Here is a 25,802-nt window from a genome sequence, read left to right as displayed (position 1 = left end):
ACAACACGTATCATGACAAGGTTTTCAGAGGTCCACTGTGGCGAAAGTGGAGAAAAATCTGCCGTTTCTTTTGGTGGAATGAAAACTGAATCAGTGATGGGACACAGAGATAACACTGCTACAACTCAGATCCTCCTGCGCATCAAAAAGATGCATGTGGGAAACGTTACTGACATTTAAAATACTCCATTAAGTCACCTGAATAAAACTGTACATCAAGGAAATTATGAAAAGGCTTCTCAATGACTTCCAGTGAAAACATTCTTTATTGGTAAGCACACACTTAAAACTTTCTTGATTACACACATCATGCAAAACTGACGTCACACGTGGTTGTTTATTGTAACAATCTCTTCTAATGGAATTATAAATTTTAAAAAGTTACAGTGACTGCAATAGTAAAAAGAATTCAGGAGAACTCTGAAGGAAGCAAACACTTTGTAGAACACTTGTAAAAGTAATGTTCATCCCTCTGGCTGTTTAATTCTCCCTCCCAACAAGAATCTATTTTGGAAAACTATTATATACAAGAACGGCAGTCATTCATGTATGTGCATCCTCAGGCACTCCACCTGACTAAAAAGAAACTACAAGAATAAAACTTCAAATAATTTTACAGGTTCTCTCCATTTTGTTAATCTAAAACAGGGCAATGCCCTTATTTAAAATGTTCACCTGTTGCAGGAGATTATTTCCATACAGATATGACTCTGCTCCTTGGAAGCGTAGCTTACAACCGGTAACCCTTCTGTGCGGAGACTGACGGACTGAACTGTCACGTCTGCATTCTCCAGGTTGTTTCCAACCAGTGGGAAGGAACAGAGCTTCCCATTCTGAGAAGTCTTAGGAATACGCTGCTTCTTTTATGACACCGAGCACGAGTTTTCTCTGCGGTGGTGAGGCCAACACTGGCAGGTGAGTGGGTATGGGAGCCCTCCCACTGTCCGCCTCACATAGGCAAATTCAGCTCCTTGAAGTGAAGCCCCCAGTGAAACGTGACACCCAAAGCTCCTACTGGCACATTCAGGTCAACTGGCAGAGTGGAGTTTTCCAGAGACCAAGAAGTGGGTGCTGCTGTTAACAAAGACACAGAAATGCAGGAGTGGCCTTGGAACTGGGCAGTGGGAAGAAGGTGGAAATATTCAAAGGAGTGTGGCAGAATGCCAAAGGAGCAGGGCCATGGCTGGGAAAGGCAGCGAGGGCTCCAAGGAGGTAAGGGGTGTGTCAGAGAACAGCTATGTGGCCGTGAGGACAGGGTTACTGGAAAAAAGGACCTTTTAAAAAGTTCAGGAGGAAATGAGGCCTGTGCTGCGGGAAAAGTGAAGGAAGAGAGATTCCAGTGAATCAGTGGCAGGAAGCTTAGCATTGTGACTGCAGCTGTGTGGAAAGAAAGAAGCATGAGAGAAACTCAAGACTCTCAGCTGAAGAGATTTCTAAGTTGTGTGGCAGGGGCAGCCTGCTTTCTTCTTACTGATTATAGTCTAATGTGAGAAAAAATAGATAAGTTGAGGGAAGGACTGTTAAAAAAAAAAAAAGGAAACAGGACTTGATGACCTGGAAATCCTTAGCGAATAGCAAAGACATTAAAATTGAAAGATTTACTTTTAGGCAGCTGAAGCTGAAACTCCAGTACTTTGGCCACCTCATGCAAAGAGTTGACTCACCGGAAAAGACCCTAATGCTGGGACGCATTGGGGGTGGGAGGAGAAGAGGACGACAGAGGATGAGATGGCTGGATGGCATCACTGACTCGATGGACATGAGTCTGAGTGAACTCTGGGAGTTGGTGATGGACAGGGAGACCTGGCGTGCTGCGATTCATGGGGTCGCAAAGAGTCAGACACGACTGAGCGACTGAACTGAACTGAGGCCTGCTCCAGGGGAAGAGATGAGACTGTGGCCTACGACCTGCTGCTTATACCTGAGAAAGACAGAGAAGGTCACAGACAGCCGGAAACAGCTGGGTTACCTAGAAAGCTCTGGAAGGAGCCTGTGGTTTAATGGAGTGAATCTCTGTAACATACACAGAAGATCCACACATGTCTCGAGAATGTTACATTAGCAGATATTGCTTTCTTAAAGGGGACAGAGACATGAAATGAAAAAAGATGGCTCAGCCTCCTACAATTACAGACATTACAAGCTGATAGAACTACTTGGCTGCAAATACCTGCTACCTTTCATGAAAAAGGGAAAAAAAAAAAAGAGGTCTCTGAGAGAAAGTCACACACCTACAAAGACTGCTGAGTCACAGAAGGCTGTTTCCAGGCCTTCAAGCCGAGTGTGTCTGGCTGAACTTACAAAGTGCTTGGCACTGGCAGCTCCCGTTTCCACCCCATTTTCTTTTTAAAACAGGAATGTCTAGAACGGTTCTTTTATGCCTGTTGCCATTATATAACTGGTTTCTCTAGGTTCACAGATGGAGAGAAATTGTGTCCCAGGAACCACTCATACCAGATGTTCACTCATACTTGGTTTACATGATTTAAATGAGATTCGGGACATCTGAGTTCATGAGATCCAGGTAAAACTTTGCACTTTTAAGCTGGTGCTGCAGTGGGTTGAAGCTCTTGAGCACCTTTCAGGGTGGAATGTGGATCTTCGGGACAGGAGTGGACTGCAGTAGACAGAAAGGCCTCCCCAAAAGTTCATGTTCTAATCCCCAAGCCAATGAATTTGTCAGTCTATGTGGTAGAAGAGATTCTGCAGATGGGGTTAAGTCACACATCTGAGGCGAGGAGATTATCCTAGAGTATCCAAGTGAAGCAAATGTAATTGCCAGGGCCCTTAGAAGAAAGGAGAATCAAAGGTGGAGGCAAAGGCTGTAAGGATAGAAGTCAAGATGAGGGGCTTGGCCATAGTGAAGGGATGGATGCCAGCTGAAGAGGCAAGAGATGAGCCCTGGTGCACTGGAAGGAACCTGTGATCCATCACCTTTCACAATCAAAGGGACCTCAAGGATCCAGTTACTATGGACCTTATGTGGGGAGAGCATCCAGGATCACCTGGTAGACCCAATAAACAGAGAATCTTTCCCGGCTGTTTTCCAAGAGATGTGATGACAGAGGAGTCAGAGGGATACAGCGTTGCTAGTTTTGGAGACGAAGAGAGGGGGCCACAGGCCCAGGCATGCAGGTGGCCGCTTGAAGCTGGTAAGGCAAGGACACACATCTCCCCGAGACCTCCCAAGAGGAACGGTGCCCTGCTGACACCTGACTGTAGCCCAGTGAGGCCCACGTGAGACCCAGAGAAGTACAAGAAACCTAGGCTATTGTAAGCCACCATGTCTGTAGTGATTTGTTACAGCAGCAATAAAAGACAAGCCAGGAGAGGTGACCAGAGATGAAATGGTGTTGGGAAGAAGAAGAAGCTTTTCTCTCACTCCTGCTGCACCTTCCCTCACTCAGCGAACATCTGGCTCCAGCAGAAACGCAGACATTTACGCTGGTGACTCTTCAGGTTCTGTCTCTTTGATGGAATTCATTCTTTCGTTTCTGCCCTCATTTGGTTTTGCAGTACAATACACTCTGGGTTTAACACTTACAACAGTGTTTAGTATACATGGTGGGTCCCCCAGAAACACTTGCTGAATGAATAAATGGGGGTGATCAAGACGGGCGCAGCCAGGGACTGTAGTTACTCTCCTTTAAAGTGCAGTTGAACACACTCCTCCTCAAGAACTGCTGACCTTTATGTCTTTGTTTCTGGTTTATGAAGGTCATAAAACACAAGGCGAAACTGTATTTTCTGACATGAGTAAAATAGCTAAATCAGCAAGTAGAAAGGAATTATTTATCTTAATAGGAGAAATAACTATCATACAATCCAAGTATTTAAATATCAGAATACATACATAGTTCCCAGTATACATTACAGAAAAAATTTCAAGGTGTTTGATCAGAAGATTTCTTAATGGCTGCTGATCAATGCAGCATCAAGAAACTTTAGTGCAAATTTTACCAAATGCATTTGTCAAAAATGGCATTTTGTTCATTTTCTCTGCAAACAAGTGCTGTTACATTAACTCTGAGCATGTATCAAATTGGTTTGCCTGAATATTTAAAAGCTATCAATGGAAGCCAGCCCTTTTGGCTAAAACTTAGAACATATGTTACCTTAAGATCTACTCCTAGTCCAAATTTGTCTATCCTAAAGCTGGAAGATTGAAGAATTAAACCAAAATTTATCTGTATAAATAACAAAAATAATTTTTTACGCTCATAAGTATTTTCCTCACTAGTATGGCACATTACCATTCCTACATGCTACTGCATAGGTAGGACAGTATCATTTTAGCTGCTGCAGTATTACAGTGTTAAGAATATCTGCTTCTTGTAGTGTCAGGCTTTCATCTGTTAGCACTTTGTTTGGAAACGAAGTCACGAGAATAAAGTCAAGAGTTGCAAATTCAGGACGAGACTGAACGATAAAGTCCCGGACATCCAGGATCCTGAAGAAGTAAGATGAAAATAATTTGTGATATGAAAGTTTTATTGTCATTTAGGTTTTTTAGCTAAAATTAGATAATAATTAAAGTAAATCACACAGTTCTAATCCTTTAAATGTGTTATAACCTTCTTTAATTTCAATGGATGGATTTATCTTGGCTTTCAGGTAAAACATGAGGATTAACTCTGGAGCGTACCTAACAGTTACTTTCACTGTAAACAGACATAATCTCCAGGTGAGTTGTTCCATCAAAGAAACATCAACAATGCTACTACACTGAACTACAAGGGCTGACTTTTTCATAGTATAAAACATCTTAGTAGCACATGATCCAGAAAAAGGTACCTCAGATGAGCCTATGTCAATGTGAGTCTGTACCTACGAAAAGTGTTTTAAAAAAATTACTTTCATATAGACACAGTAACTCAACTAAGATCATAAATGTTATCTCTTAGTGGGACACAGTGAATAAAAACAATATCTTATTAGCATAACAAATGAATGCTAAAATGACACTTAAAACTGTTAATTTGAAATACTTGATAACAGCACAATTAAACTTTATTTACACTACAAATCTCTATGTAGATTATTAATCCTACAGGGTTAGGGCTTCCCTGATAGCTCAGCTGGTAAAGAATCCGCCTGCAATACAGGAGACCTGGATTAAACACCTGGGTTGGCAAGATCCCCTGGAGAAGGGAAAGGCTATCCACTCCAGCATTCTGGCCTGGAGAAGTCCATGGACTTCTGTGTGGTCAATGGGTTGCAAAGAATAGGACACAACTGTGACTTTCACTTTCAATCAGGGTTATCATAAATTTTTAAAGGAATAAAGTTCAAATAAGGTTTTACTAAAGTAAATCAAATCTGATTCAACTTTTCCTGGTTTTAGCATCAGCACAAAATGATAGCTTTTAACAATTTTCTTTATTTCTAAGTGGTATCTGCATTTGCATTAGTATTTGGACAGTTTACAGAGGATGTTTAAGTACTAAGTATTTGACTTATTTCAAGTTTTTCTGTCGAAAACTTACTTCAAAAGTAAACCTAAGCAATTTCATATTTTTCCTGACTCAAGATGCACCCAGATTTACAAAGATAAGTCACCCTGAGCTTACCTGTGAGTACTGTTGAATCTCTGTATCAAACGGCTCCCGTCTGCTAATCTGATCTGGATTTTGGTGGTTGGCATGGAATCATCAATAAGAACCACTGCATTGAACAGTGACTTCTCCTCCTCTTCTGGGGAGGAAGGTGTACTGACTATTTCAGGTGTGAGGCTAAGAAAGAAGAATTAAAGAATCAGAACGTAAATATAAACACGTAAGACGCATGACACACTGCAGACAGTAGAAGCACCACTCGGACCTACAGCTGACTCTCCACTCGTCCTGCCATCACGTCTGCACCAGCGAGAACACAGCTTCCTTTGGGATAGCCTATTTTTCTTGAAAACTCTTTTATTAAAATTATTCTGGGTCCTACGATTCTGATTTAGTTTATCCAACTTTCTTCCTCCTTCATCCCTTTGAAATTTCATGAGACTGTTGGGCACAATGGTCTTCAGTCAGAAACCCGAGCAACTTGGAGTTTATGTCCAAGACTGACCATGAGCACAGACAGATTTCAGATCCCAGCTTTGTCAATTTGTGTGAACTCAAGTATGTAAATTAATCTCTTTGAATCCCAGTTCTATCATTTATAAAATGGAAATAATAATGTTATGAAAGTCTGTTATAGTAAAATAGTGCTTGAAACAGTGTTTCAAGAGGTATCAGTTATATTTGTACATATCATCAATACTAAGCTTAAACTTAGTTGATACCACTTTAAAAATCTGATTCAAGTAGTTACTGTTTTACAGAAAAGAAGTAATGAGAAATTTAATATATGGTAATGACAGTGATAAATAAACAGACTCTGTATGACTTCAATACCTTTAGACTATAAAATTTTTGCATCTTGTTTTATACCCCTGGATATGTTCCAGTGTCTCCTAGTTTACAGTCTATGGGGAACCTGAATAAAATTTGTATCCTACTGTTACATGAAAAACTGTATAAATCTTAATTACTTTGAGTTGGTTCATAGTGCTTTGCAGGTCTACTATATAATTCTCCTTCTCTGTATAGTCTATTAATTTTTGAGAGTTAGTATCAAAACTCTTAACTAAAGATCTTACTTTATCGACTTAATATACGGTGATGAGTGTGTAATGAACCTTGTGTGACATGATCTCTTTCCAGTGGACCGTGGTTACTAGTGACCATAGTGCCTTCCAATGCTAGCAGGATGACCCGTAACCGTAAGCTGCGAGTGAACGTCAAAAACAGAGTGCTCTTTGGTTAAGCAATTAAATACAAGCCTATTATACAGAGTGAAGTAAGCCAGAAGGAAAAACATAAATACAGTATACTAACGCATATATATGGAATTTAGAAAGATGGTAACAATAACCCTGTGTCGATGTATAGAACAGTCTTATGGACTCTGTGGGAGAGGGAGAGGGTGGGAAGATTTGGGAGAATGGCACTGAAACATGTAAAATATCATGTAAGAAACGAGTTGCCAGTCCAGGTTCGATGCACGATACTGGATGCTTGGGGCTAGTGCACTGGGACGACCCAGAGGGATGGTATGGGGAGGGGGAGGGAGGAGGGTTCAGGATGGGGAACACATGTATACCTGTGGCGGATTCATTTTGATATTTGGCAAAACTAATACAATTATGTGAAGTTTAAAAATAAAATTAGAAAATAAATAAATAAAACAAATACAGCCAAGTTCTTTAAAGACATCACATCTTAGTTTTATCTCAGTTATCTTTTAAGGGATCTTTTGACAATCTTGATGTTTATTCTTTCAAATATTGAGACTTAGATGGGTCCCTATCTTACTTTTGAAAAAAAAAAAAAATCTGTTAGGATAGAGGCCCCATGAGCATTTGTGCTTTATTCTAGTACAAACTGAGCTCATTATGGCTCTTATTCCCACCCAAAAGCTTTTCTCAACCTATACAGCCAAGTGGGAAAAGTAATTGGCACTTCTTGCTATGCTTTGCCTTTCCTTAGCTACCTCCTGACACATATTACAGAACCAATTTCAGAATGTATATGAAAAAGACATAGAAAAGGAGAACATGATGATCTGCAGTCACTGCTCAGGTAGTATTAAGGAATTTCCTGTCAAGTTTGTAATTCAGGGTTGAAAGAGCTGTACCACCAAGGTGGGTCACTGTGCCGACAGGAGGATGGGAGGCATGAACCAAAGGGCCTCTTCCCTCTCCCTCCGTGTCCCTATTCCCAGGTCTCCACGCTGTCATCACCACCAGCAGCACATTCAAGTTCCGGAGTGCGGGAGGCGCCATGGCTAACAGCATGGATCCAGGAGCCTGACTCCAGGGCTGATTTTGCCACTTGTCAGACATGTGACTGGCGGCAAGTCCTTTCACCTCTCTGTGCCCAAGTTCCCTCAGTTGTAAAACAGAGACAACAGCTGCACTATTGCAAAGATTAAATTAATTAGATCTGTAAGCATGTCAGTGCTTCTATATAGTTGGCTATTAATGTTTTAACTACTGTCCTAACAACCACCAGGGGAGGAAAAGTTACCCATCACCCCACTGGCACATGGGGTTCTGGGGTCCTCTCCATGACGTCAAGTTGCCTCACACTGCTCTTTCTGTGCTTTAATGCTTTCTGTTTTAAAAAAAATTGGGGCCAGCTAAGCTACTTCTCAAAACACGAAAATCAAGTGCAGGGTGCGAACTCTAAGAAGAAAAGCTTTCATGCATTTCTTTGTATGATGTGTGTGTCTGTCAAAGTGAAATTACATGGAATAACAATGAAAGACAGGTATAACGAACTGACACTGAATTCTTCCCTATGCTGAGAAACGAAAGGGGAAGACAGAACCACTGTGCACAAGGCAGCTGAGAAGAACTTGGAAAGGAAGGAGTCACATGAACAGGAATACAGGGCACCCAAGAGAGCATGGTGGCGACACAGCCAATTCAACGTACCACCTGCAGTGATGCATGGAAAACGGAGGGTCATGTTTACCAGCACACATTATGTTTACGAAGAGTCCAGTCATGGCTACTATAAAGGAGTCCATCATATATCATGCCACACTCACTGGTTTCTAAATTGTGCTCAGCGAAGTCCTGGGTTTCACTGTCTGGAGATATCTAAGACAATCCCCTCTTTCTGCAATGAGAATTCTATATGTGTTTCCTGAAGAAAGAGTTTGGCTGCTTAAAATACATTGAAAATAACCAACTTAAGGACATTGCTTTGGCTGTAAGAGCTTAGCAATTACTTACAGCAGAGAGATGCTTACAGCTATGATCTAAGATATTTACTGTTTTATCTAATCAATAATTTCCCCCTCTGAACCCACATAATCATAATCAGAAATAGGCAGGATGGCAACTGGTAAAAAGCATGCACTCTGCAGGCAGAGTGCCTGGTTTGAACCTGACACTCTAACCACTTCCTAGCTTAACTACTCTGGAAGAACTACTGCACCTGCTAATGGAGTGGTGACAGGCACTATGGCAAGAAACTGCTGTGAAGATGAAGTGGGTTCATGTCTACAAAGGTACTGACAGAGTCAGGGATATGCAAATTAACTGCTGTCTAAGTAATGCTCAAAATTCTCCAAGCCAGGCTTCAGCAATACATGAACCGTGAACTTCCAGATGTTCAAGCTGGTTTTAGAAAAGGCAGAGGAACCAGAGATCAAATTGCCAACATCTGCTGGATCATTGAAAAAGCAAGAGAGTTCCAGAAAAACATCTATTTCTGCTTTATTGACTATGCCAAAGCCTTTGACTGTGTGGATCACAATAAACTGTGGAAAATTCTTCAAGAGATGGGAATACCAAACCACCTGATTTGCCCCTTGTGAAATCTATATGCAGGTCAGGAAGCAACAGTTAGAAGTGGACATGGAACAACAGACTGGTTCCAAATAGGAAAAGGAGTACGTCAAGGCTGTATGTTGTTGTCACCCTGCTTATTTAACTTATATGCAGAGTACATCATGAGAAACGCTGGACTGGAAGAAGCATAAGCTGGAATCAAGATTGCTGGGAGAAATATCAATAACATCAGATATGCAGATGACACCACCCTTATGGCAGAAAGTGAAGAGGAACTCAAAAGCCTCTTGATGAAAGTGAAAGTGGAGAGTGAAAAAGTTGCCTTAAAGCTCAACATTCAGAAAACGAAGATCATGGCATCTGGTCCCATCACTTCATGGGAAAAAGATGGGGGAACAGTGGAAACAGCGTCAGACTTTACATTTTGGGGCTCCAAAATCACTGCAGATAGTGATTGCAGCCATGAAATTAAAAGATGCTTACTCCTTGGAAGGAAAGTTATGACAAACCTAGACAGCTTATTAAAAAGCAGAGACATTACTTTCCCAACAAAAGTCTGTCTAGTCAAGGCTATGGTTTTTCCTGTGGTCATGTATGGATGTGAGAGTTGGACTGTGAAGAAGGCTGAGTGCCGAAGAACTGATGCTTTTGAACTGTGGTGTTGGAGAAGACTCTGGAGAGTACCTTGGACTGCAAGGAGATCCAACCAGTCCATCCTAAAGGAGATCAGTCCTGGGTGTTCTTTGGAAGGACTGATGCTGAAGCTGAAGCTCCAATACTTTGGCCACCTCATGCGACGAGTTAACTCACTGGAAAAGACCCTGATGCTGGGAGGGATCGGGGGCAGGAGGAGAAGGGGACGACAGAGGATGAGATGGCTGGATGGCATCACCGACTCGATGGACATGAGTTTGAGTGAACTCCGGGAGTTGGTGATGGACAGGGAGGCCTGGTGTGCTGCGATTCATGGGGTTGCAAAGAGTTAGACACGACTGAGCGACTGAACTGAACTGAAGTATAACATTATCTACTAACACTATCATCAAAATTGCACATCTGATCCCATCAGCGAGGTCTTCACAATTTGTATCTTAGTTTTTACTCTCTAGGTTATTTTGCTCTCATTCTCAAAGAAAATTCATGTTGAACAAAGACAAGTATTTTCTCATTTTAGGATTTTACCTTCCAAGTTTCTGTCCTTCTCCACTAAAAGCCTTGAACCTCAACCTAGGCTTTACATATTCTTGATCCTGATGGTCCTCCATGTCCAAATTCAAGTGTCCTCCATGAACCAGTCGCTGAAGCTCCAGGGGAATCTCTCTTAAAAAAAGAAAACCCACTATGAGATAAGACCGCACATCTGTCAGAATGGTGTTCATCAAATAGAGCACAAATAACAAATGTTGGCAAGGACGTAGAGAAAAGAGAACCTGTATCCTGTTGGTGGAGGTGCTTCTGACAGTTAGAGCGCTGAACTGTGGGATGGCATTTATAGCTCAGTCAGCATTAGAAAATCCCCCTGAGGACCTAACAGGTAGTGCGGTATTTTTTTCTGAACACCCTGGCGGAAGGCTGGAAGTTTGACGGGGGTGGTTTTGATTATCGTCTGATTCATGTGTGCCACCCTCCTGCAGGCAACTGTTGTTTTTTTTTGTATTGTATTAATATGCTTTGAACTTTTCAGAAACTCACCTGCCACATAAACCAAAGATTGTACTTTGTTTTGTCTGGAACTTAATCAAGTCTCTGACTGCAATACCACGTATAGTAACGAAGCTGCTAACTTCACACACCTCACTACCCCATTATTCTGATTTCTGTTTGTCATATCTACATGATAAGTGCTAGACTGCACACAGGTGTGCAGTCTGTGTGTATGTGTGCTCAGTTCCCCAGTTGTGTCCAACTCTTTGAAACCCCATAGACTGTAGCTCACCTGGCTCCTCTGTCCAAGGGATTTTGCAGGCAAGAATACTAGAGTTAGTTGCCATTTCCTCCTCCAGGGGATCTTCCCAACCCAGGGATCTAACCCGAGTCTCCTGCATTGGCAGGTGGATTCTTCACCACTGAGCTACCCAGGAACCAAGCTATCTACTTTGTTATATTTTGGTTATGTTATATATTGAAATGTGTGTAATTGCATAATAAATTACCTTCCTTTACTTCTTCACCATATTTAAGATAAATGTTACATGAAACTTTTAGACATAATAGGCATAGACTGATTATATTATCTGTAAACACTTCCTTGAGGATAGTAAAGATGGTGTTACAAAATATGTCATAAAGCAGGGGGCAATGATTATACAGCTGACAACCACTATCTGACCATCAATCATTTTTTTCAAGGTGCCATTTCTAAAATGGTTCTTGATCATAATTTGAACTTGAGGATACAGTGTGGCTCAAATGAAAACATTCCCTTGGTATTCCAAGACTGAACGTTAGCCTACAAAGTTCATGGAGTATTTTCATTTAGTAATAAATTAGTTTGGATCTTTACGGAGAGCACACTCATCATCAACATGGTCTTTCCTTCTCCCATCCTGAAGTAAATGTTATTTCAATCGTCCTGTTGATCTTCACCAGGCAGAAGCCCACTCCCCCTGGCCCCCGCAGCTCCCAGTCTGCTCAGTGACTCTGCAAGCTCCCAAGCCCATGGCCCTGACCTCAGCTCTTGACCTTGCATTTACCACCAGCACACACTGCCTGCCGGGACAGCCTCCCACCTTTCTCAATGACTTCCTTCCCAATTACAGCATGTCTTACGAAACCTTCTTCAGTATTCTGACATTATCTGGGAGAATTCAACTTCAAAATCCAAGCAAATTAATGTCCTAAAATGCCTTTCCTTCAGAGTTCCACCTCCACTCCCCTCCTACCACTCTGCTAGGAAAAATTTCACTGCCTGGAAAAGCCCCACTTTCAACTCCTGGATGGAGAGTAGCCTCCTGTTCTGGGCCCTTCACTGCTACTCACATTTCCCAGCTCATAACCAGCCTGATGTCTTTCTTTCACTGTATTCCTACTTAGGGATGATCACTTATCAGCTAGTGAAAATAAATAGCTCTTGTAATTGTAGCAAAATCACTCAAGTCCTTGTCCTTCAGCCACAAGGGCTGGTGAGTTACAACGTTCTTTAGATGGGTCAGGGCACTGTAAATCTGGTTTCAAAAATTTTAACTTCGAACTAACCTTCTGAATTCTTCTGCCAGCAGTAATGCCATTTAAAAAGATTTCTAATATAAGCGGCTTTCAGGCATACATGCAGTGAGTCACCCTGTCAACAGTAAGCAGGACAGTGGCTTAGCAGATGGGCAGACACCTACTGATCAATTCACAAATTTATGACACTACGATGCTGCTTCTCAGAACTGGGACCATAGCTTCATGAGATTTTAAAGGAAACCAATATCTACTGCTCCCCCCACCAAGTTAAGAACCAGTGACTTATAGATAGCAATGTGTCCTTTATATACTTAAAATACCGTTCCCCCCAGAAGCTGTTTACAGAATATATTCCAGTATTTCACTCTTAAAAACCAGTGGAGCACTTCTGACTGGTGGTCTGTTTAAAAAAACAAACAAACAAAAAACCTCCACCCTCAGTAATAGACAAAATCTAAGTAACATATCTTACCCTCTCTTAACAGACTCCAGAAACTGGGCATTTGTTGGGTCACTGTAAGGTCTCAATTCTCCATCATCCAAGCTGAAACCGTTGCTCCACAGTTTAAGCAAAATTTGAACCTTTCGCGCATAGAAAAAAGAAATACAAGAATGCGTCTGCATTAAACAATTTTAATTTTCAAACACGTTATTTACCACTTACTTACAGTATGAAGTACACACTTCCCTGGTGGTCCAGGGGTTAAGAATCTGCCTGCCAATGCCAAGGAAATGGGTTTGATCCCTGGTTGGGGGGCTAAGATCCCATGTGCTGTGGGGCAATTAAGTCCATGTGCCACAACTACCGAGTCCAAGCTCTAAAGCCCGTACTCCACAACAAGAGAACCCACCACAAGGAGAAGCCTGCACACCGCAACTAGAGAGTAGCCCCCACTCGCTTCAACTATAGAAAGGCCGTGCAGCAATGAAGACCCAGTGCAGCCAAAAACAAATTAAAAAGAAAAAAAAAAAACCCAACAAAAAAACCACCAAATATTTAAAAAAACATACAAAGCTTTTTGTACCATCCTTTACTTTATTCAGGTCAAATAAGGACATAAATGGAACCATGTGAGCTTCCTTAGATTTGTATTTGGCTTAACAAACTGACAATGGCTAAAATATCAAAGGTGCCACTGTGGGAGCCTGGCCTTGAAGTACAATTATTTCTAGTTCACTGAGAAGATCCAAGTCATGAGAGAAGCCACTGCCACCCCACAGCCACTCTTCCCCTTCATCTACACTCATATTCTTCTCTGCTTCATGCCAGAGAGCACGATGGAATCTCCAGCGACCCTCCTAAGTAAAACTATTCATCACATTGAAAACGAGACGGTTAACTCCAAAATTTCAAAAAGAAAAAACAAAGACTGACTTTAGGCATCTCTACGTTTGTGCGTACGTGTTGTGTCCAACTCTTTCTGACCACGTGGACTGTAGCCTGCCAGGTTCCCCTGTCCATGGGATTCTCCAGGCAACAACACTGGAGTGGACTGCCATTTCCTTCTCCAGGGGATCTTCCTAATCTAGGAATCGAACCCACGTCTCTTGTGCCTCCTGTATTGGCAGGTGATTGTTTATGACTTGGGTCACCTGGGAAGCCCTACGTTTCCATGTATATAACTCAGCTAATTCTACACCATGATGGTATGCCATTTATAATAATTATTATAACATTTATGTAACTCATTTTGACAGTGAATGATACATTCTTTCACAAACGGTTATATATCTTTAAGTGCAAGGCACAGCTGAGATACAAAAAAGGCACAGCTGAGAAACACAACATTTGAATCTGAAAACTTACACATTAGTTTTTTTAATCAATACTTCAAAAAATAACAGAAGAGAATTTCAGTTTTTAATTTTATAAAAACCGTAGTAACTAGGGGCAAAAATCAACAATTTCTCATTTTCATTACTGTACCTACATCTTGCAACTGATTTTCTCCATAGATGTATTCAGACTGCTTACAAAAGGAATTACCCAATCTGTATCCTCCACCTGTAAAAGACTAAAAAAAAACAGCAAGTGGGTTAAAAATTCAGTCTTATTAAAGCAAAATGTATGATAATGTATGATATATATTTTAAAACTAGATCAATTAGCCACACTGGTATATACTTTCCAGGAAATTTTTACATTAAAATAAAGGTCTTATGTTACAGAAATGTATACTCTAGTATATCATTTTCTTCCCATAAAAACATGAGTGACTCAGAAACTGAAATAACTTATGCCAATCTTAAATTATGAAATACATTCATACACTGAAATAATATTTTTAATTAGGAACAGACTTTTAAAACTCACCATTAATATTTTATAACAAGTCTTATAATAAAATTATAATTCTTGAATCATATTTGACAAAGCATTAAGAGCTTCATAGAGAAAGGAAGAATTTAATAAATTGAGTATAAATAACCCTGAAGAAAAGCTCCATACTTATTTTATAAGCAGCTTTGATTCAACTGTAATGAATCAACTGAACTGCACTTTTTATTTTGTTTCACTAATCACAAGCTCTTCTATTTTTCAGGTGAGGCAGCTTATGAAGTAAAAACACCATTCCTTTTAATTATTATTCATATCATATGTGGGTTTTTAATCATCACACTCATAGAAATGTTAAGAAACTGCTTTAATTTTTGATTAATAGAAAGTTATAGACTTTGAAAAATAACGGAAATATCTGAAAAAGAAATACACAGAGAAATAGTGTTTGCAAATAATATAAAAATCTATAGCAGATCAAGTATACTGATAGCATATAAAACTTCAGCCCTTACCTTAGATTTGTCATCACCCGAGGCTCTTGTGGCTTCATTCAGAGGGACGGCTCCATGCTGTCTCGCCTCTCTGAAAAGTTCATTCACAATTTTTCCAGTTGAAGGTTGAACTATATGTAATCCACTGCATTCATGCTCACTTGAATAGAACCTTTAAACATTGTAAAGTTCATGAATAAAAACAGATTGTAAGCATAAACTACTTTAAAGCAAAAGACTACATAGTCTTAGGAAATGACTTTTATTTAAAAAGAGCCATTTCTATGGCTTTTGTGAAAGTACTTAATTTTAAAATCGGGATCAAGAAATTAAGAAGTAAAGAGTTCATTTATCTACTTTCTCATGGAGTCTGAGGAAACGCTGGTAGCAGGCTCAGCATGCCACCTGAGAACTAGCTTGCTTCTTCCTCCCTCCCGCTCTGTGACTGCTGATCTATCGGTGTGATCCTGGGAAAACACTGCTGACAGCCAGAAGCTAAGTCGCCTCCCCAGAGGAATCCACATTTCATAGGACTTGGTTAGTGAAAAGCTCTCCAGATTGAGACGATATGAACATCTAAATCCAAAGGCCTACACATAGAGTTTATTCCTCAGAGAGCTCTGACTGAAAAATTAACCTCCCCCCATGTTAAAGGTTGTAATCTCCCTGTGTTAAAGGGCTTCCTTGGTGGCTCAGAAGATAAAGAATCTGCTTGCAATGCAGGAAGCCTGGGTTAAATCCCTGAAGAAGGGAATGGCAACCCACTCCAGTATTCTTGCCTGGAGAACCCCATGGACAGAAAAGCCTGGTGAGCTACAGTCCATGGGGTCACAAAGAGTCAGACATGACTGAATGACTAACACTTTCACACTTTTTCACTATGTTAAAGGTAAATAATTCAGACCACAATTTTCTCAATGTGTTAACTATGCATTGAATCATTTCTCCTCTCTTTTCTATTTCCTCATAAAAGCTTCCTTCACATAAATTAGTACACTATTTTATCTTTCAAGATTTTTTCCAGTCAAGAATGTCAGAAAATATAACCAATGAAATATAAACATGGAGACTTTCAGAATAAGATGAAAACCAAAGCTCATTTCCTGAACTACACATACCCTCCAGTCCAGTTTCCAATCTACAATGAACTGACTCAGAAAATGAAACAGACGGGGAAAATTCTATCAGCACTGAAGATCAGGGATAGAGTCACCTTCAAGGCTTTCTCCAAATGAGTACGTGGAGAACGAAACAGGAAAGGGAAGGGAAGCTCTGTTCTCAACTCACTGTCCATGGAGGAACGATCCAAGAGGAGAACAGTGGACACCAGCAGAACCCCACTAACAAGGCTGGTTCACAGCTGGGGGCGGCTGGGTAGACTCCAAGCTCCTAGTGCCCTGGGGAGGCACCTGAGGTCCAAGTTTAGCCAGAAGAGGAGCCAACCGAAGCCCTCCTGCCAAGCTGATCCTCGGAGGGCCCCATGCAACAAACCAAGGCCAGGCACTGCCATGGCTGGGTTTAAGACTAGGGTCAGTGCAAGAAGCCAGTAGTCATGTAGGGATGTGAGAGCTGTAAAGAACGCTGAGTGCCAAAGAATTGATACTTTCAAACTATGGTGTTGGAGAAGACTCTTGAGAGTTCCCTGGACAGCATGGAAATCAAACCAGTCAACCCTAAAGGAAACCAACCCTGAATACTCATTGGAAAGACTGATGCTGAAGCTCAAATACTATGGCCACCTGATGTGAACAGCTGACACATTGGAAAATGCTGGGAAAGACTGAAGGCAGGAGAAGTGGGTGACAAAGGATGAGACGGTTGGATGGCATCACTGACTCAATGGACATGAGTTTGAACAATCTCCAGTAGATGGTGAAGGTCAGGGGGGCCTGGCGTGCTGCAGCTGATGGGGTTGCAAAGAGTCAGACACGGCAACTGAACAACAGGGCAAGAAAGAGCCTGACAGCTGATGCCTTAAATGGCAGTATGAGAAGGGAAGGGGAAGGGAGGGAAGGGGGAAGGAGGGAAGGGGAGGGAGTGGGGAGCTTCTGCTGCAGGCTCTCCCTAATCTCTTGAGCTTAGGCTCCCTCCTGGGTCCCTAATCTCAAGAGCTGAGTTACAAGGCTCCTCCTTCTCAGTCTCGGTGAGAAAGACCTTACAGGAAAAACCGGGCACAGGAAAAGATTTACTAACTTCTTTACGGTCTCTGAATTTTTATCACCAGTATAAGAAATCTCTGCCTGCCTCGAGGTCTATTTTCTTCCAGAAATTTTATTGTTTCCCTTTTATATTTAGATCCACAATCCACCTTTCACCTCTTTCATAAGTATTCCTATATACTTACTTCTCTCTTGCTCTATTTCAACTCATCTGATCATCATTTGTCCCTGTCCAGAGATAACAACTTCCTCTGTAGAGATGACTCTCAAATACAGGTTTTAAAGCCTCTTACTTATGGTCCAGTGCTGAACTGAAAAGCACCTACTTGAATCCAGTTCATCTCTTCCCATGAATGATCACATTTTCCTCAGGTACTAGATTAAGAACTTTTCAGAGTTCTCTCCCATTCTCTTACTCTCTTTTCCATGTCACCACATTTCTATTCCACATCATCATGTTTCTACAATAAATTCTTTTAAAAGTATCCACACCAATGTCACCCTTTCTCCTCCATTCCACTGACACCACGCTAATCCTAATCCTAAATTTTACCAGCATACTCTTTGGATAACTACAGTTGTTCTTTTCTTGATGTCTTCTTATTTTGTTTTCCTCATTACTCTTTATTTTATATGGTACTGCCAGTCCTCTTTTTCTAAAGGTATTATAATAATAACTAACATTTATCAAGTGCTCATTTAATCCTCATAAAAATGGCATTAACTCCACTGTACAAATAAGAAATACTGAAGTTTAGGGAATTAAAAGACTTGTCCACTGCCAAAATCTTATTAGAACAGAGAGGAGAAAAACAACTGAGGTGTGTCTATAACTAGAAACAAAGTTTTTATCACTATAATTTTTATTGTAAAATTTACAGTAAAACCATACACTGGCTTTCCCCTTTCCACATAAGCACAGCTTTCCTTGGCCTTCCAGGCTGGCTGTGCTGTGGCTGCATCCAGGACTGGACATGTAATTTGTAGGCCCAGCACCAAAATGAAAGTGGGAGTCTCCTTGTTCAAAATGTGTTAAGAATTTCAAGACAGTAAGAGCAAAGTTTTCCAGCAAATGAAAACCGGAAAAGGTCAGTTTTCATTCCAATCCCAAAGAAAGGCAATGCCAAAGAATGTTCAAATTACCACACAATTGCACTCATCTCACATGCTAGCAAAGCAATGCTCAAAATTCTCCAAGCGAGGCTTCAACAGTATGTGAACCAAGAACTTCCAGATCTTCAAGCTGGATTTAGAAAAGGCAGAGGAACCAGAGATCAAACAGCCAAATCCAATGGATCATAGAAGAAGCAAGAGAATTTCAGAAAAACATCTACTTCTGCTTCACTGACTACACTAAAGCCTTTAACTGTGTGGATCACAACAAACTGTGGAAAATCCTTAAAGAGATGGGAACACCAGATCACCCTACCTGCCTCCTGAGAAATCTGTATGCGAGTCAAGAAACAACAGCTAAAACCAGACGTGGAACAATGGACTGGTTCCAAATTGAGAAAGGAGTACATCAGGGTTGTATATTGTCACCTTGCTTATTTAACTTATATGCAGTGTACATCAAGCAAAATGTACTTGGGCTGGATAAAGCACAAGCTGGAATCAAGATTGCCGGGAGAAACATCAATAACCTCAGATATGAGATGACACCACTCTTATGGCAGAAAGCAAAGAAGAACTAAAGAGTCTCTTGATGAAAGTGAAAGAGGAGCGTGAAAGATCTGGCTTAAAACTTAACATTCAAAAAACTAAGATCATGGCATCTGCTCCCATCACTTCATGGCAAATAGATGGGGCAACAGTGAAAACAGTGACAGACTTTAATTTCTTGCGCTCCAAAATCACTGCGGATGGTGACTGCAGCCATGAAATTAAAAGACGCTTGGCTCCTTGGAAGAAAAGCTATGACCAACCTAGACAGCATATTTAAAAAGCAGACATTACTTTACCAACAAAGGTCCATATGTCAAAGCTGTGGTTTTTCCAGTAGTCTCGTATGGATGTGAGAGTTGGACCATAAAGAAAGCTGAACGCCAAAGAATCAATGCTTTTGAACTGTGGTGTTGGAGAAGACTCTTGAGAGTCTCTTGGACGGTGGTGAGATCAAACCAGTCAATCCTAAAGGACATCAGTCCTGAATATTCATTGCTGAAGTTGAAACTCCAATAATTTGGCCACCTGATGCAAAGAACTGACTCACTGGAAAAGACCCTGATGCTGGGAAAGACTGAAGGCAGGAGAAGGGGATGACAGAGGATAAGATGGTTGGATGGCATCACTGACTCGATGGACATGAGTTTGAACAAGCTCTGGGAGTTGGTGATGGACAGGGAAGCCTGGCGTGCTGCAGTACATGGAGTTGCAAAGAGTTGGACACGACTGAGTGACTGAACTGAAGAGCAAAGCATTAAAGCAAGCTCAAGGCCCTTCCCAGTGAGGTTCTCTGGGTGCGCACAGAGGCCCCACATGATTGAAGTAGGCCCTGGTAGCACCCAGTCTGTCCATCCTCACCTGCCATGAGGCTACCCAAGTTCTGCTGCTCCTCTTCAGCTCCCTCCTGTCATTTTTATTACTTTTTTCTTCTAGGCCTATTCTGTCCCTTGTCTTCTAGTTATCTTTAAAGGCCCAGCCAGATACCCACACTGTGCCAGATATTGTGGACACTTGTCTCACTAAATTTGCAAAACCATACTAGGATCTAATGACTTGTAGGGAACATTTTTTTAAGTTCTTATATTTTTGAAGAAGAAGAGTTACATTTTTAAAGTCCTATTTGTGACAGAGAACCTTTTGTGGATGAATATGTAAAAGCAGGTGTCAGGCTGTCTTCTGTGAACTTTTCTGTAGATCCTGTCCCTCCTTTTCTTTAAAACAGATCAAGTTATGTGTAGACTACTGAAACTTCACATGATGGTCACACTGAAAATATACTGGCTTAAAACAACAATGAACAGATGAATGTTTTGATATTTAAAGTTGTTCAAGAAGGTGGACCATGAAGTAAGGTGGACCATTTCTGTACCAGACAAAAGCAGCAGACATGCAATGAAATCAGGCAGATGTCACTGCCAAATGTGAAGCCAACAGAACCACATACTTTCTATTCAAAAATATCACACTTAGCAAAAAGAAAAGATGGCCAATAATTTGGTTTGCAATTGTATTTTAAGCGGATCAAACAGCATAAGCCTCAATATATTTAATGCAGCTCCTCCTTTTGGACAAGTAATTCTAGAAATCATATCTGAGGCACTAAGTCCTTAAAAATTGCATTATCAAATTGTAAACATTAATGGCAACACTGTGTCAGCATAAAAGAAAAGAGAAAACAATTCACTGAAATATTTTAAGGATTATATTTGAATCCTTAAGGAAAATATTAATGTACTAATTTTAAGAAGTCAAATATTTTGATTTTTTTATACCAGCAAATCAAGTCATTCAAAAACTGGTTCAAATTGGGGAAGAATAGTCAAATAACTTATGAGTAAAACTTTGGTACATTAATATTTTAAGCACTTTCAAAGTTTCGGAGACTGAACAAATTAAGGAAGCAGCTAAAATATATATATGTGTATAATACATATACATTATATAAATGCCTATATAATACATTTATATTATACAAATGTCTGTGTATATATATACATACACATTATATAAATGTCTGTGTATAATATATATTATACATATATATACACACATACATATATAATACATATATTACACATATATCTGTGTGTATATATATATATCAGATAAACTTAAGTGAAAGGGAAGGATATTCAGACTGTGCCAAGATGACCAATCTGCAGACAATAAAGGAAAGACTGTACCTCCTGGTGGAGTGATGGTGGCGGTCAGCACCCTAACCGAGTGAACAGGGCACCAAGAGTGGGGGAACCCGAAACCATAAGGCTCCTGGTGTAACATAATACACAGCAGAAAATGTCAATAAGTAGTACTCTTGACAAGCATGTTTAACAAGAAACTCTTGACAAGCATTTAACGAGAATCTAAATGTGAGGAAACAGTGACCTTGAATGTGGAACATTTTATAAGACATCTGGGCCCAGCTCTTCAATGTCAACGTAATAAGCTTTAAACAGATGAGTTAAAAGCAGACAATGGAAAGATGGGAAGAATGCTCTGGATTCAGATTTAAAACCGGCATCATCAGTGAAATGTATCCTAAATCCTCAAAACCTCTAAGAGTATCTGATTATGGACTATGTAGTAAATGACATGCAGTCAGAGCTCACTTTCTAAGGTGTGAGACATTATCAAGGAGTGTTTGCGTCTTACTGGGTGTGGACTGCAGCCTCTAGGGATGAAGTGCTATCACGGCTGCAATTTACTTTCAGGTGGTTGAGTAACAGAGTGTGTGTGCACCAATGAACTGCTACAGCATATAAACAACTGGTGAATATTGGAGCAGACACAGTATATGTTCATTATCCTAATCTTTTGATTATCTATGTATTTGAAAAATTGTAAAATAAAAAGTTGGGGTGAAAATTATAAATTATAAGTGTTATTCTTTCCATTCAGGAAAGATAGGTCATTTTATCTCCCCTACAGGAAGAAGGAAGGCAGAATAGTAACAAACAAAAAAAGTAATTTCCACTGAATTTTTCAACTTCTGGAAAAATAAAAGACTTTCTGAGAATGAGATGTAATGGGGAAATTCAAGCTTCTCCCTAGTAATGAGATTTGTGTACTAAAAAGACATTAATGAACATATACATGGAAATAAGAAAACTCATGACAATAAAATATACCTGGTTTCCATCTCTTAAATCTTCACTGTTGGTTCTTTTTATAGTTCAGGGGTTTTAACAACAGCAAATACTATCTATCACTATTAGATGTAGCATCATCCAATGGAAGGAAAGACAGAGTCCTAAAGTCACAGATTCTTAAATGGAGAACAACACACACAGAGGGGTTCCATGGATGGACTTTAAGAAACACGCAAACCTTTAAAAATGAATGACAAAGCTGGATGTAAATGTTCTAGGGGAAAGACGGTGTAGCTTTTATCAGATCCTCAATGAGTCCTATGACTCAAAATAGAACCACAGTGCAAAAGAAAAATACTACTCAGTATACTATGCTTTGTGAGGTCTATCAAAACATTAAGTATTTAAGATAATTTCCCCCCAATTTTCTTCTTGCTTTCTATTATAGTTTCAGAAATAGTATCTAAAAATATTTAAGAAATTATAGTTAAAAAATTCCCAAGGCCATTTAAAATAATGTGGGATTAGTGAACTAAAAAGGGATACAAGTTTGAAAAACAAAACTTACCTTTGAGGTGCTGTCTGTGGGCTTTTAAAGGCTGTAGCTTTAGGTCTATCAGATTTGGAAGCTTTGCATTTCACTTCATCTTCATATAATTCTGCCAAGGCCAACTACAGAATAACAGATTTGTTATAAAGTATAAAAACATTAGAAATAAACTCTCTGTACAAAAAGTTAGGAATAGAAAATTAACTTGTAATTGAGTAGTCAAGATTTTTAATTAAAAATGAAGGCTGCTATTTCAGAAGATGACTCCCTTCCAAAATAAAACCAGTGTAGCTCTCACTAAAATGTCACACATAGTAGCATAAATTAAAGTTACAATAATAGCTTAATTACTTTCAATGAACTATTCAACAGCTTCAAAAATGATTTGGTAACAGATTAGTTTCAAAGTTGGAACTATAATTCTTTTAAAAATACTTGAAGATGTTTTACACTTATGTCAGCTTGCTCTCATTAGATCCCATAAAAATATTTCATTTAGTTCTTCACGTTTTCAAAATCTGAGTACATAAAACAATTTCAAAATTATTCTATTTATAAGTTTACCAGACATAAAAACTTCTAAAGTTTAGGAAAATAAGCTTCTAAAAAATAAAAGACAATGAAAAATATATATATAGTTTATATAACTGTTAGAAAGCAGTATTACCAAATTATGCTTTATAAATATACGGCTGGATATCTCTTTCAAAATGAAGTCAACAAAGCATACTTTTTGAAACTGCAATTTTAAGAAATTATCAAAATATTTCATTATTATATAAGTTATATTGTTTCCACTTTTGACATCCTTGGACAACTCAAGTCAGACTTTCCTTCATGGCCCTTGTGGCTATTCAATTAAAACTGGCATGACCCTAATCTTTGGAAAATTAAAAAAACCAAGAAACACTCTGCTGCAAAACTCAGATGAAGTACTCCTAGAAAACGAGAAATATGAAACAATCTCCAGGGATTCTGTCCTCAGTAGGAAAAGAAAAATAGGGAACTGGGCCAAAGCTAATTTTCTGAAGAGTCTATTAATCAACCTTTAAAATATGCAAGAAACAAGAAAACAAAACTGAAAGGCTTTATTTTTCCCACCTAACTTTTGACCGCCACTGCGTACACATATGTCAACTTTCATGTTTCTATCATGTTAATTTTGCAAGAAACCTTAAATATAAAAGTGTAGTGTAGCCTAAAAGAATCTTATTAAACTCCTAACTTAGGTTCTTACTGTGTGAGCTTAAGCAAATTATTTAACTTCTCTGAGCTTTTTAGCTCCCTCATCTTCTAATGTCTACAATAAAGGGATTACATAATGTATGTGAAGCACAAGGCAAATGCTCCATTACCAGAAGGTAGTATTAAAACCTCCTCAACAATGATTTTTATCACGGTTTCATTTTCCCCAAGATTTTTCTTGCTCCAGTATTATCTATATATCTTCTATGATCTTTTCCTACCTTATCTTCTCCAAAAGGGAGAAACAAACAAACCACCCTCACCATGCACAAAAAAATAAATGAGAGAGATGGACAGAGACAGACACTCTAATTACCTGGACCCAAGGTTTTAAGAAATTTTTACCTTCAAAAATTTTCTTCAAAACCATATTCCTTTATGGATTTCCTCATGAGATGATAATATTGCTCTATGAATTACTTTTATGCTATTCCTCCATCAATGGAAATGGTACCTGTATGTCAAAGGCCCATTATAGCCATCCTTTACGAAGCCTTTTCTAGTTTTCTTAAGTGATGTAAATCCTTATAGCATATGGCATTCTATTATTGACACATATTAAATATTACATTCTCATCACTTGTGTACTTTTCTTACTATTTCATCCCCCCTACTATAATTTATAAATTTCTGCCTCTTGAGAAATTTGTATGCAGGTCAGGAAGCAACAGTTAGAACTGGACATGGAACAACAGACTGGTTCCAAATAGGAAAAGGAGTACATCAAGGCTGTATATTGTCACCCTGCTTATTTAACTTATATGCAGAGTACATCATGAGAAACGCTGGACTGGAAGAAACACAAGCTGGAATCAAGATTGCCGGGAGAAATATCAATAAACTCAGCTATGCAGATGACACCAGCCTTATGGCAGAAAGTGAGGAGGAACTAAAAAGCCTCTTGATGAAAGTGAAAGCGGAGAGTGAAAAAGTTGGCTTAAAACTCAACATTCAGAAAACGAAGATCATGGCATCCGGTTCCACCACTTCATGGGAAATAGATGGGGAAACAGTGGAAACAGTGTCAGACTTTATTTTTGGGGGCTCCAAAATCACTGCAGATGGTGACTGCAGCCATGAAATTAAAAGACGCTTACTCCTTGGAAGAAAAGTTATGACCAACCTAGATAGCACATTCAAAAGCAGAGACATTACTTTGCCAACAAAGGTCTGTCTAGTCAAGGCTATGGTTTTTCCTGTGGTCATGTATGGATATGAGAGTTGGACTGTGAAGAAGGCTGAGCGCCGAAGAATTGATGCTTTTGAACTGTGGTGTTGGAGAAGACTCTTGAGAGTCCCTTGGACTGCAAGGAGATCCAACCAGTCCATTCTGAAGGAGATCAGCCCTGGGATTTCTTTAGAAGGAATGATGCTAAAGCTGAAACTCCAGTACTTTGGCCACCTCACGCGAAGAGTTGACTCATTGGAAAAGACTCTGATGCTGGGAGGGATTGGGGGCAGGAGGAGAAGGGGACGACAGAGGATGAGATGGCTGGATGGCATCACTGACTCGATGGACGTGAGTCTGGGTGAACTCCGGGAGTTGGTGATGGACAGGGAGGCCTGGCGTGCTGCGATTCATGGGGTCGCAAAGAGTCGGACATGACTGAACGACTGAATTGACTGACTGAATGACTATAATTTAGGCTTCCCAAATTGTTTCTAATGCAGAACTGGACAGGCACCCAGAAAATTCTTGTTAAATTATGTAGACTACAACACAACAGGAATCATAGAGAGATATGGGTAGATAACTTATGCTATAGATTTAAAAACTGAGATATTGGGTTGGCCAAAAGTTTGTTTGGGTTTTTTTT

At 39.8% G+C, this 25,802-nt stretch overlaps 1 protein-coding gene across 1 annotated transcript in view; it reads right to left on the bottom strand.

Annotated features, from left to right (window-relative positions):
* Nucleotides 1-247: 247 nt before the first annotated feature.
* The window catches only part of UBXN2B (UBX domain protein 2B), a 30,695-nt gene continuing 5,140 nt past the window's right edge, over nt 248-25,802 (bottom strand). The window contains exons 2-8 of the mRNA XM_061438790.1: nt 22,759-22,862; nt 15,299-15,449; nt 14,437-14,520; nt 12,978-13,087; nt 10,520-10,657; nt 5,571-5,732; nt 248-4,450 (exon numbers count right to left, since the gene is read on the bottom strand). Of these exons, the coding sequence (XP_061294774.1) occupies nt 4,288-4,450; nt 5,571-5,732; nt 10,520-10,657; nt 12,978-13,087; nt 14,437-14,520; nt 15,299-15,449; nt 22,759-22,862 (912 nt within the window). The 3' untranslated portion in view covers nt 248-4,287. The remainder of the gene's footprint in view (nt 4,451-5,570; nt 5,733-10,519; nt 10,658-12,977; nt 13,088-14,436; nt 14,521-15,298; nt 15,450-22,758; nt 22,863-25,802) is intronic.

The sequence above is a fragment of the Bos javanicus genome, chromosome 14 (genome assembly GCF_032452875.1).
Source record: "Bos javanicus breed banteng chromosome 14, ARS-OSU_banteng_1.0, whole genome shotgun sequence".
Classification (NCBI taxonomy): domain Eukaryota; kingdom Metazoa; phylum Chordata; class Mammalia; order Artiodactyla; family Bovidae; genus Bos; species Bos javanicus.
Note: the sequence above shows the minus strand (reverse complement) of the source record. Positions and strands in the feature narration are given on the sequence as shown.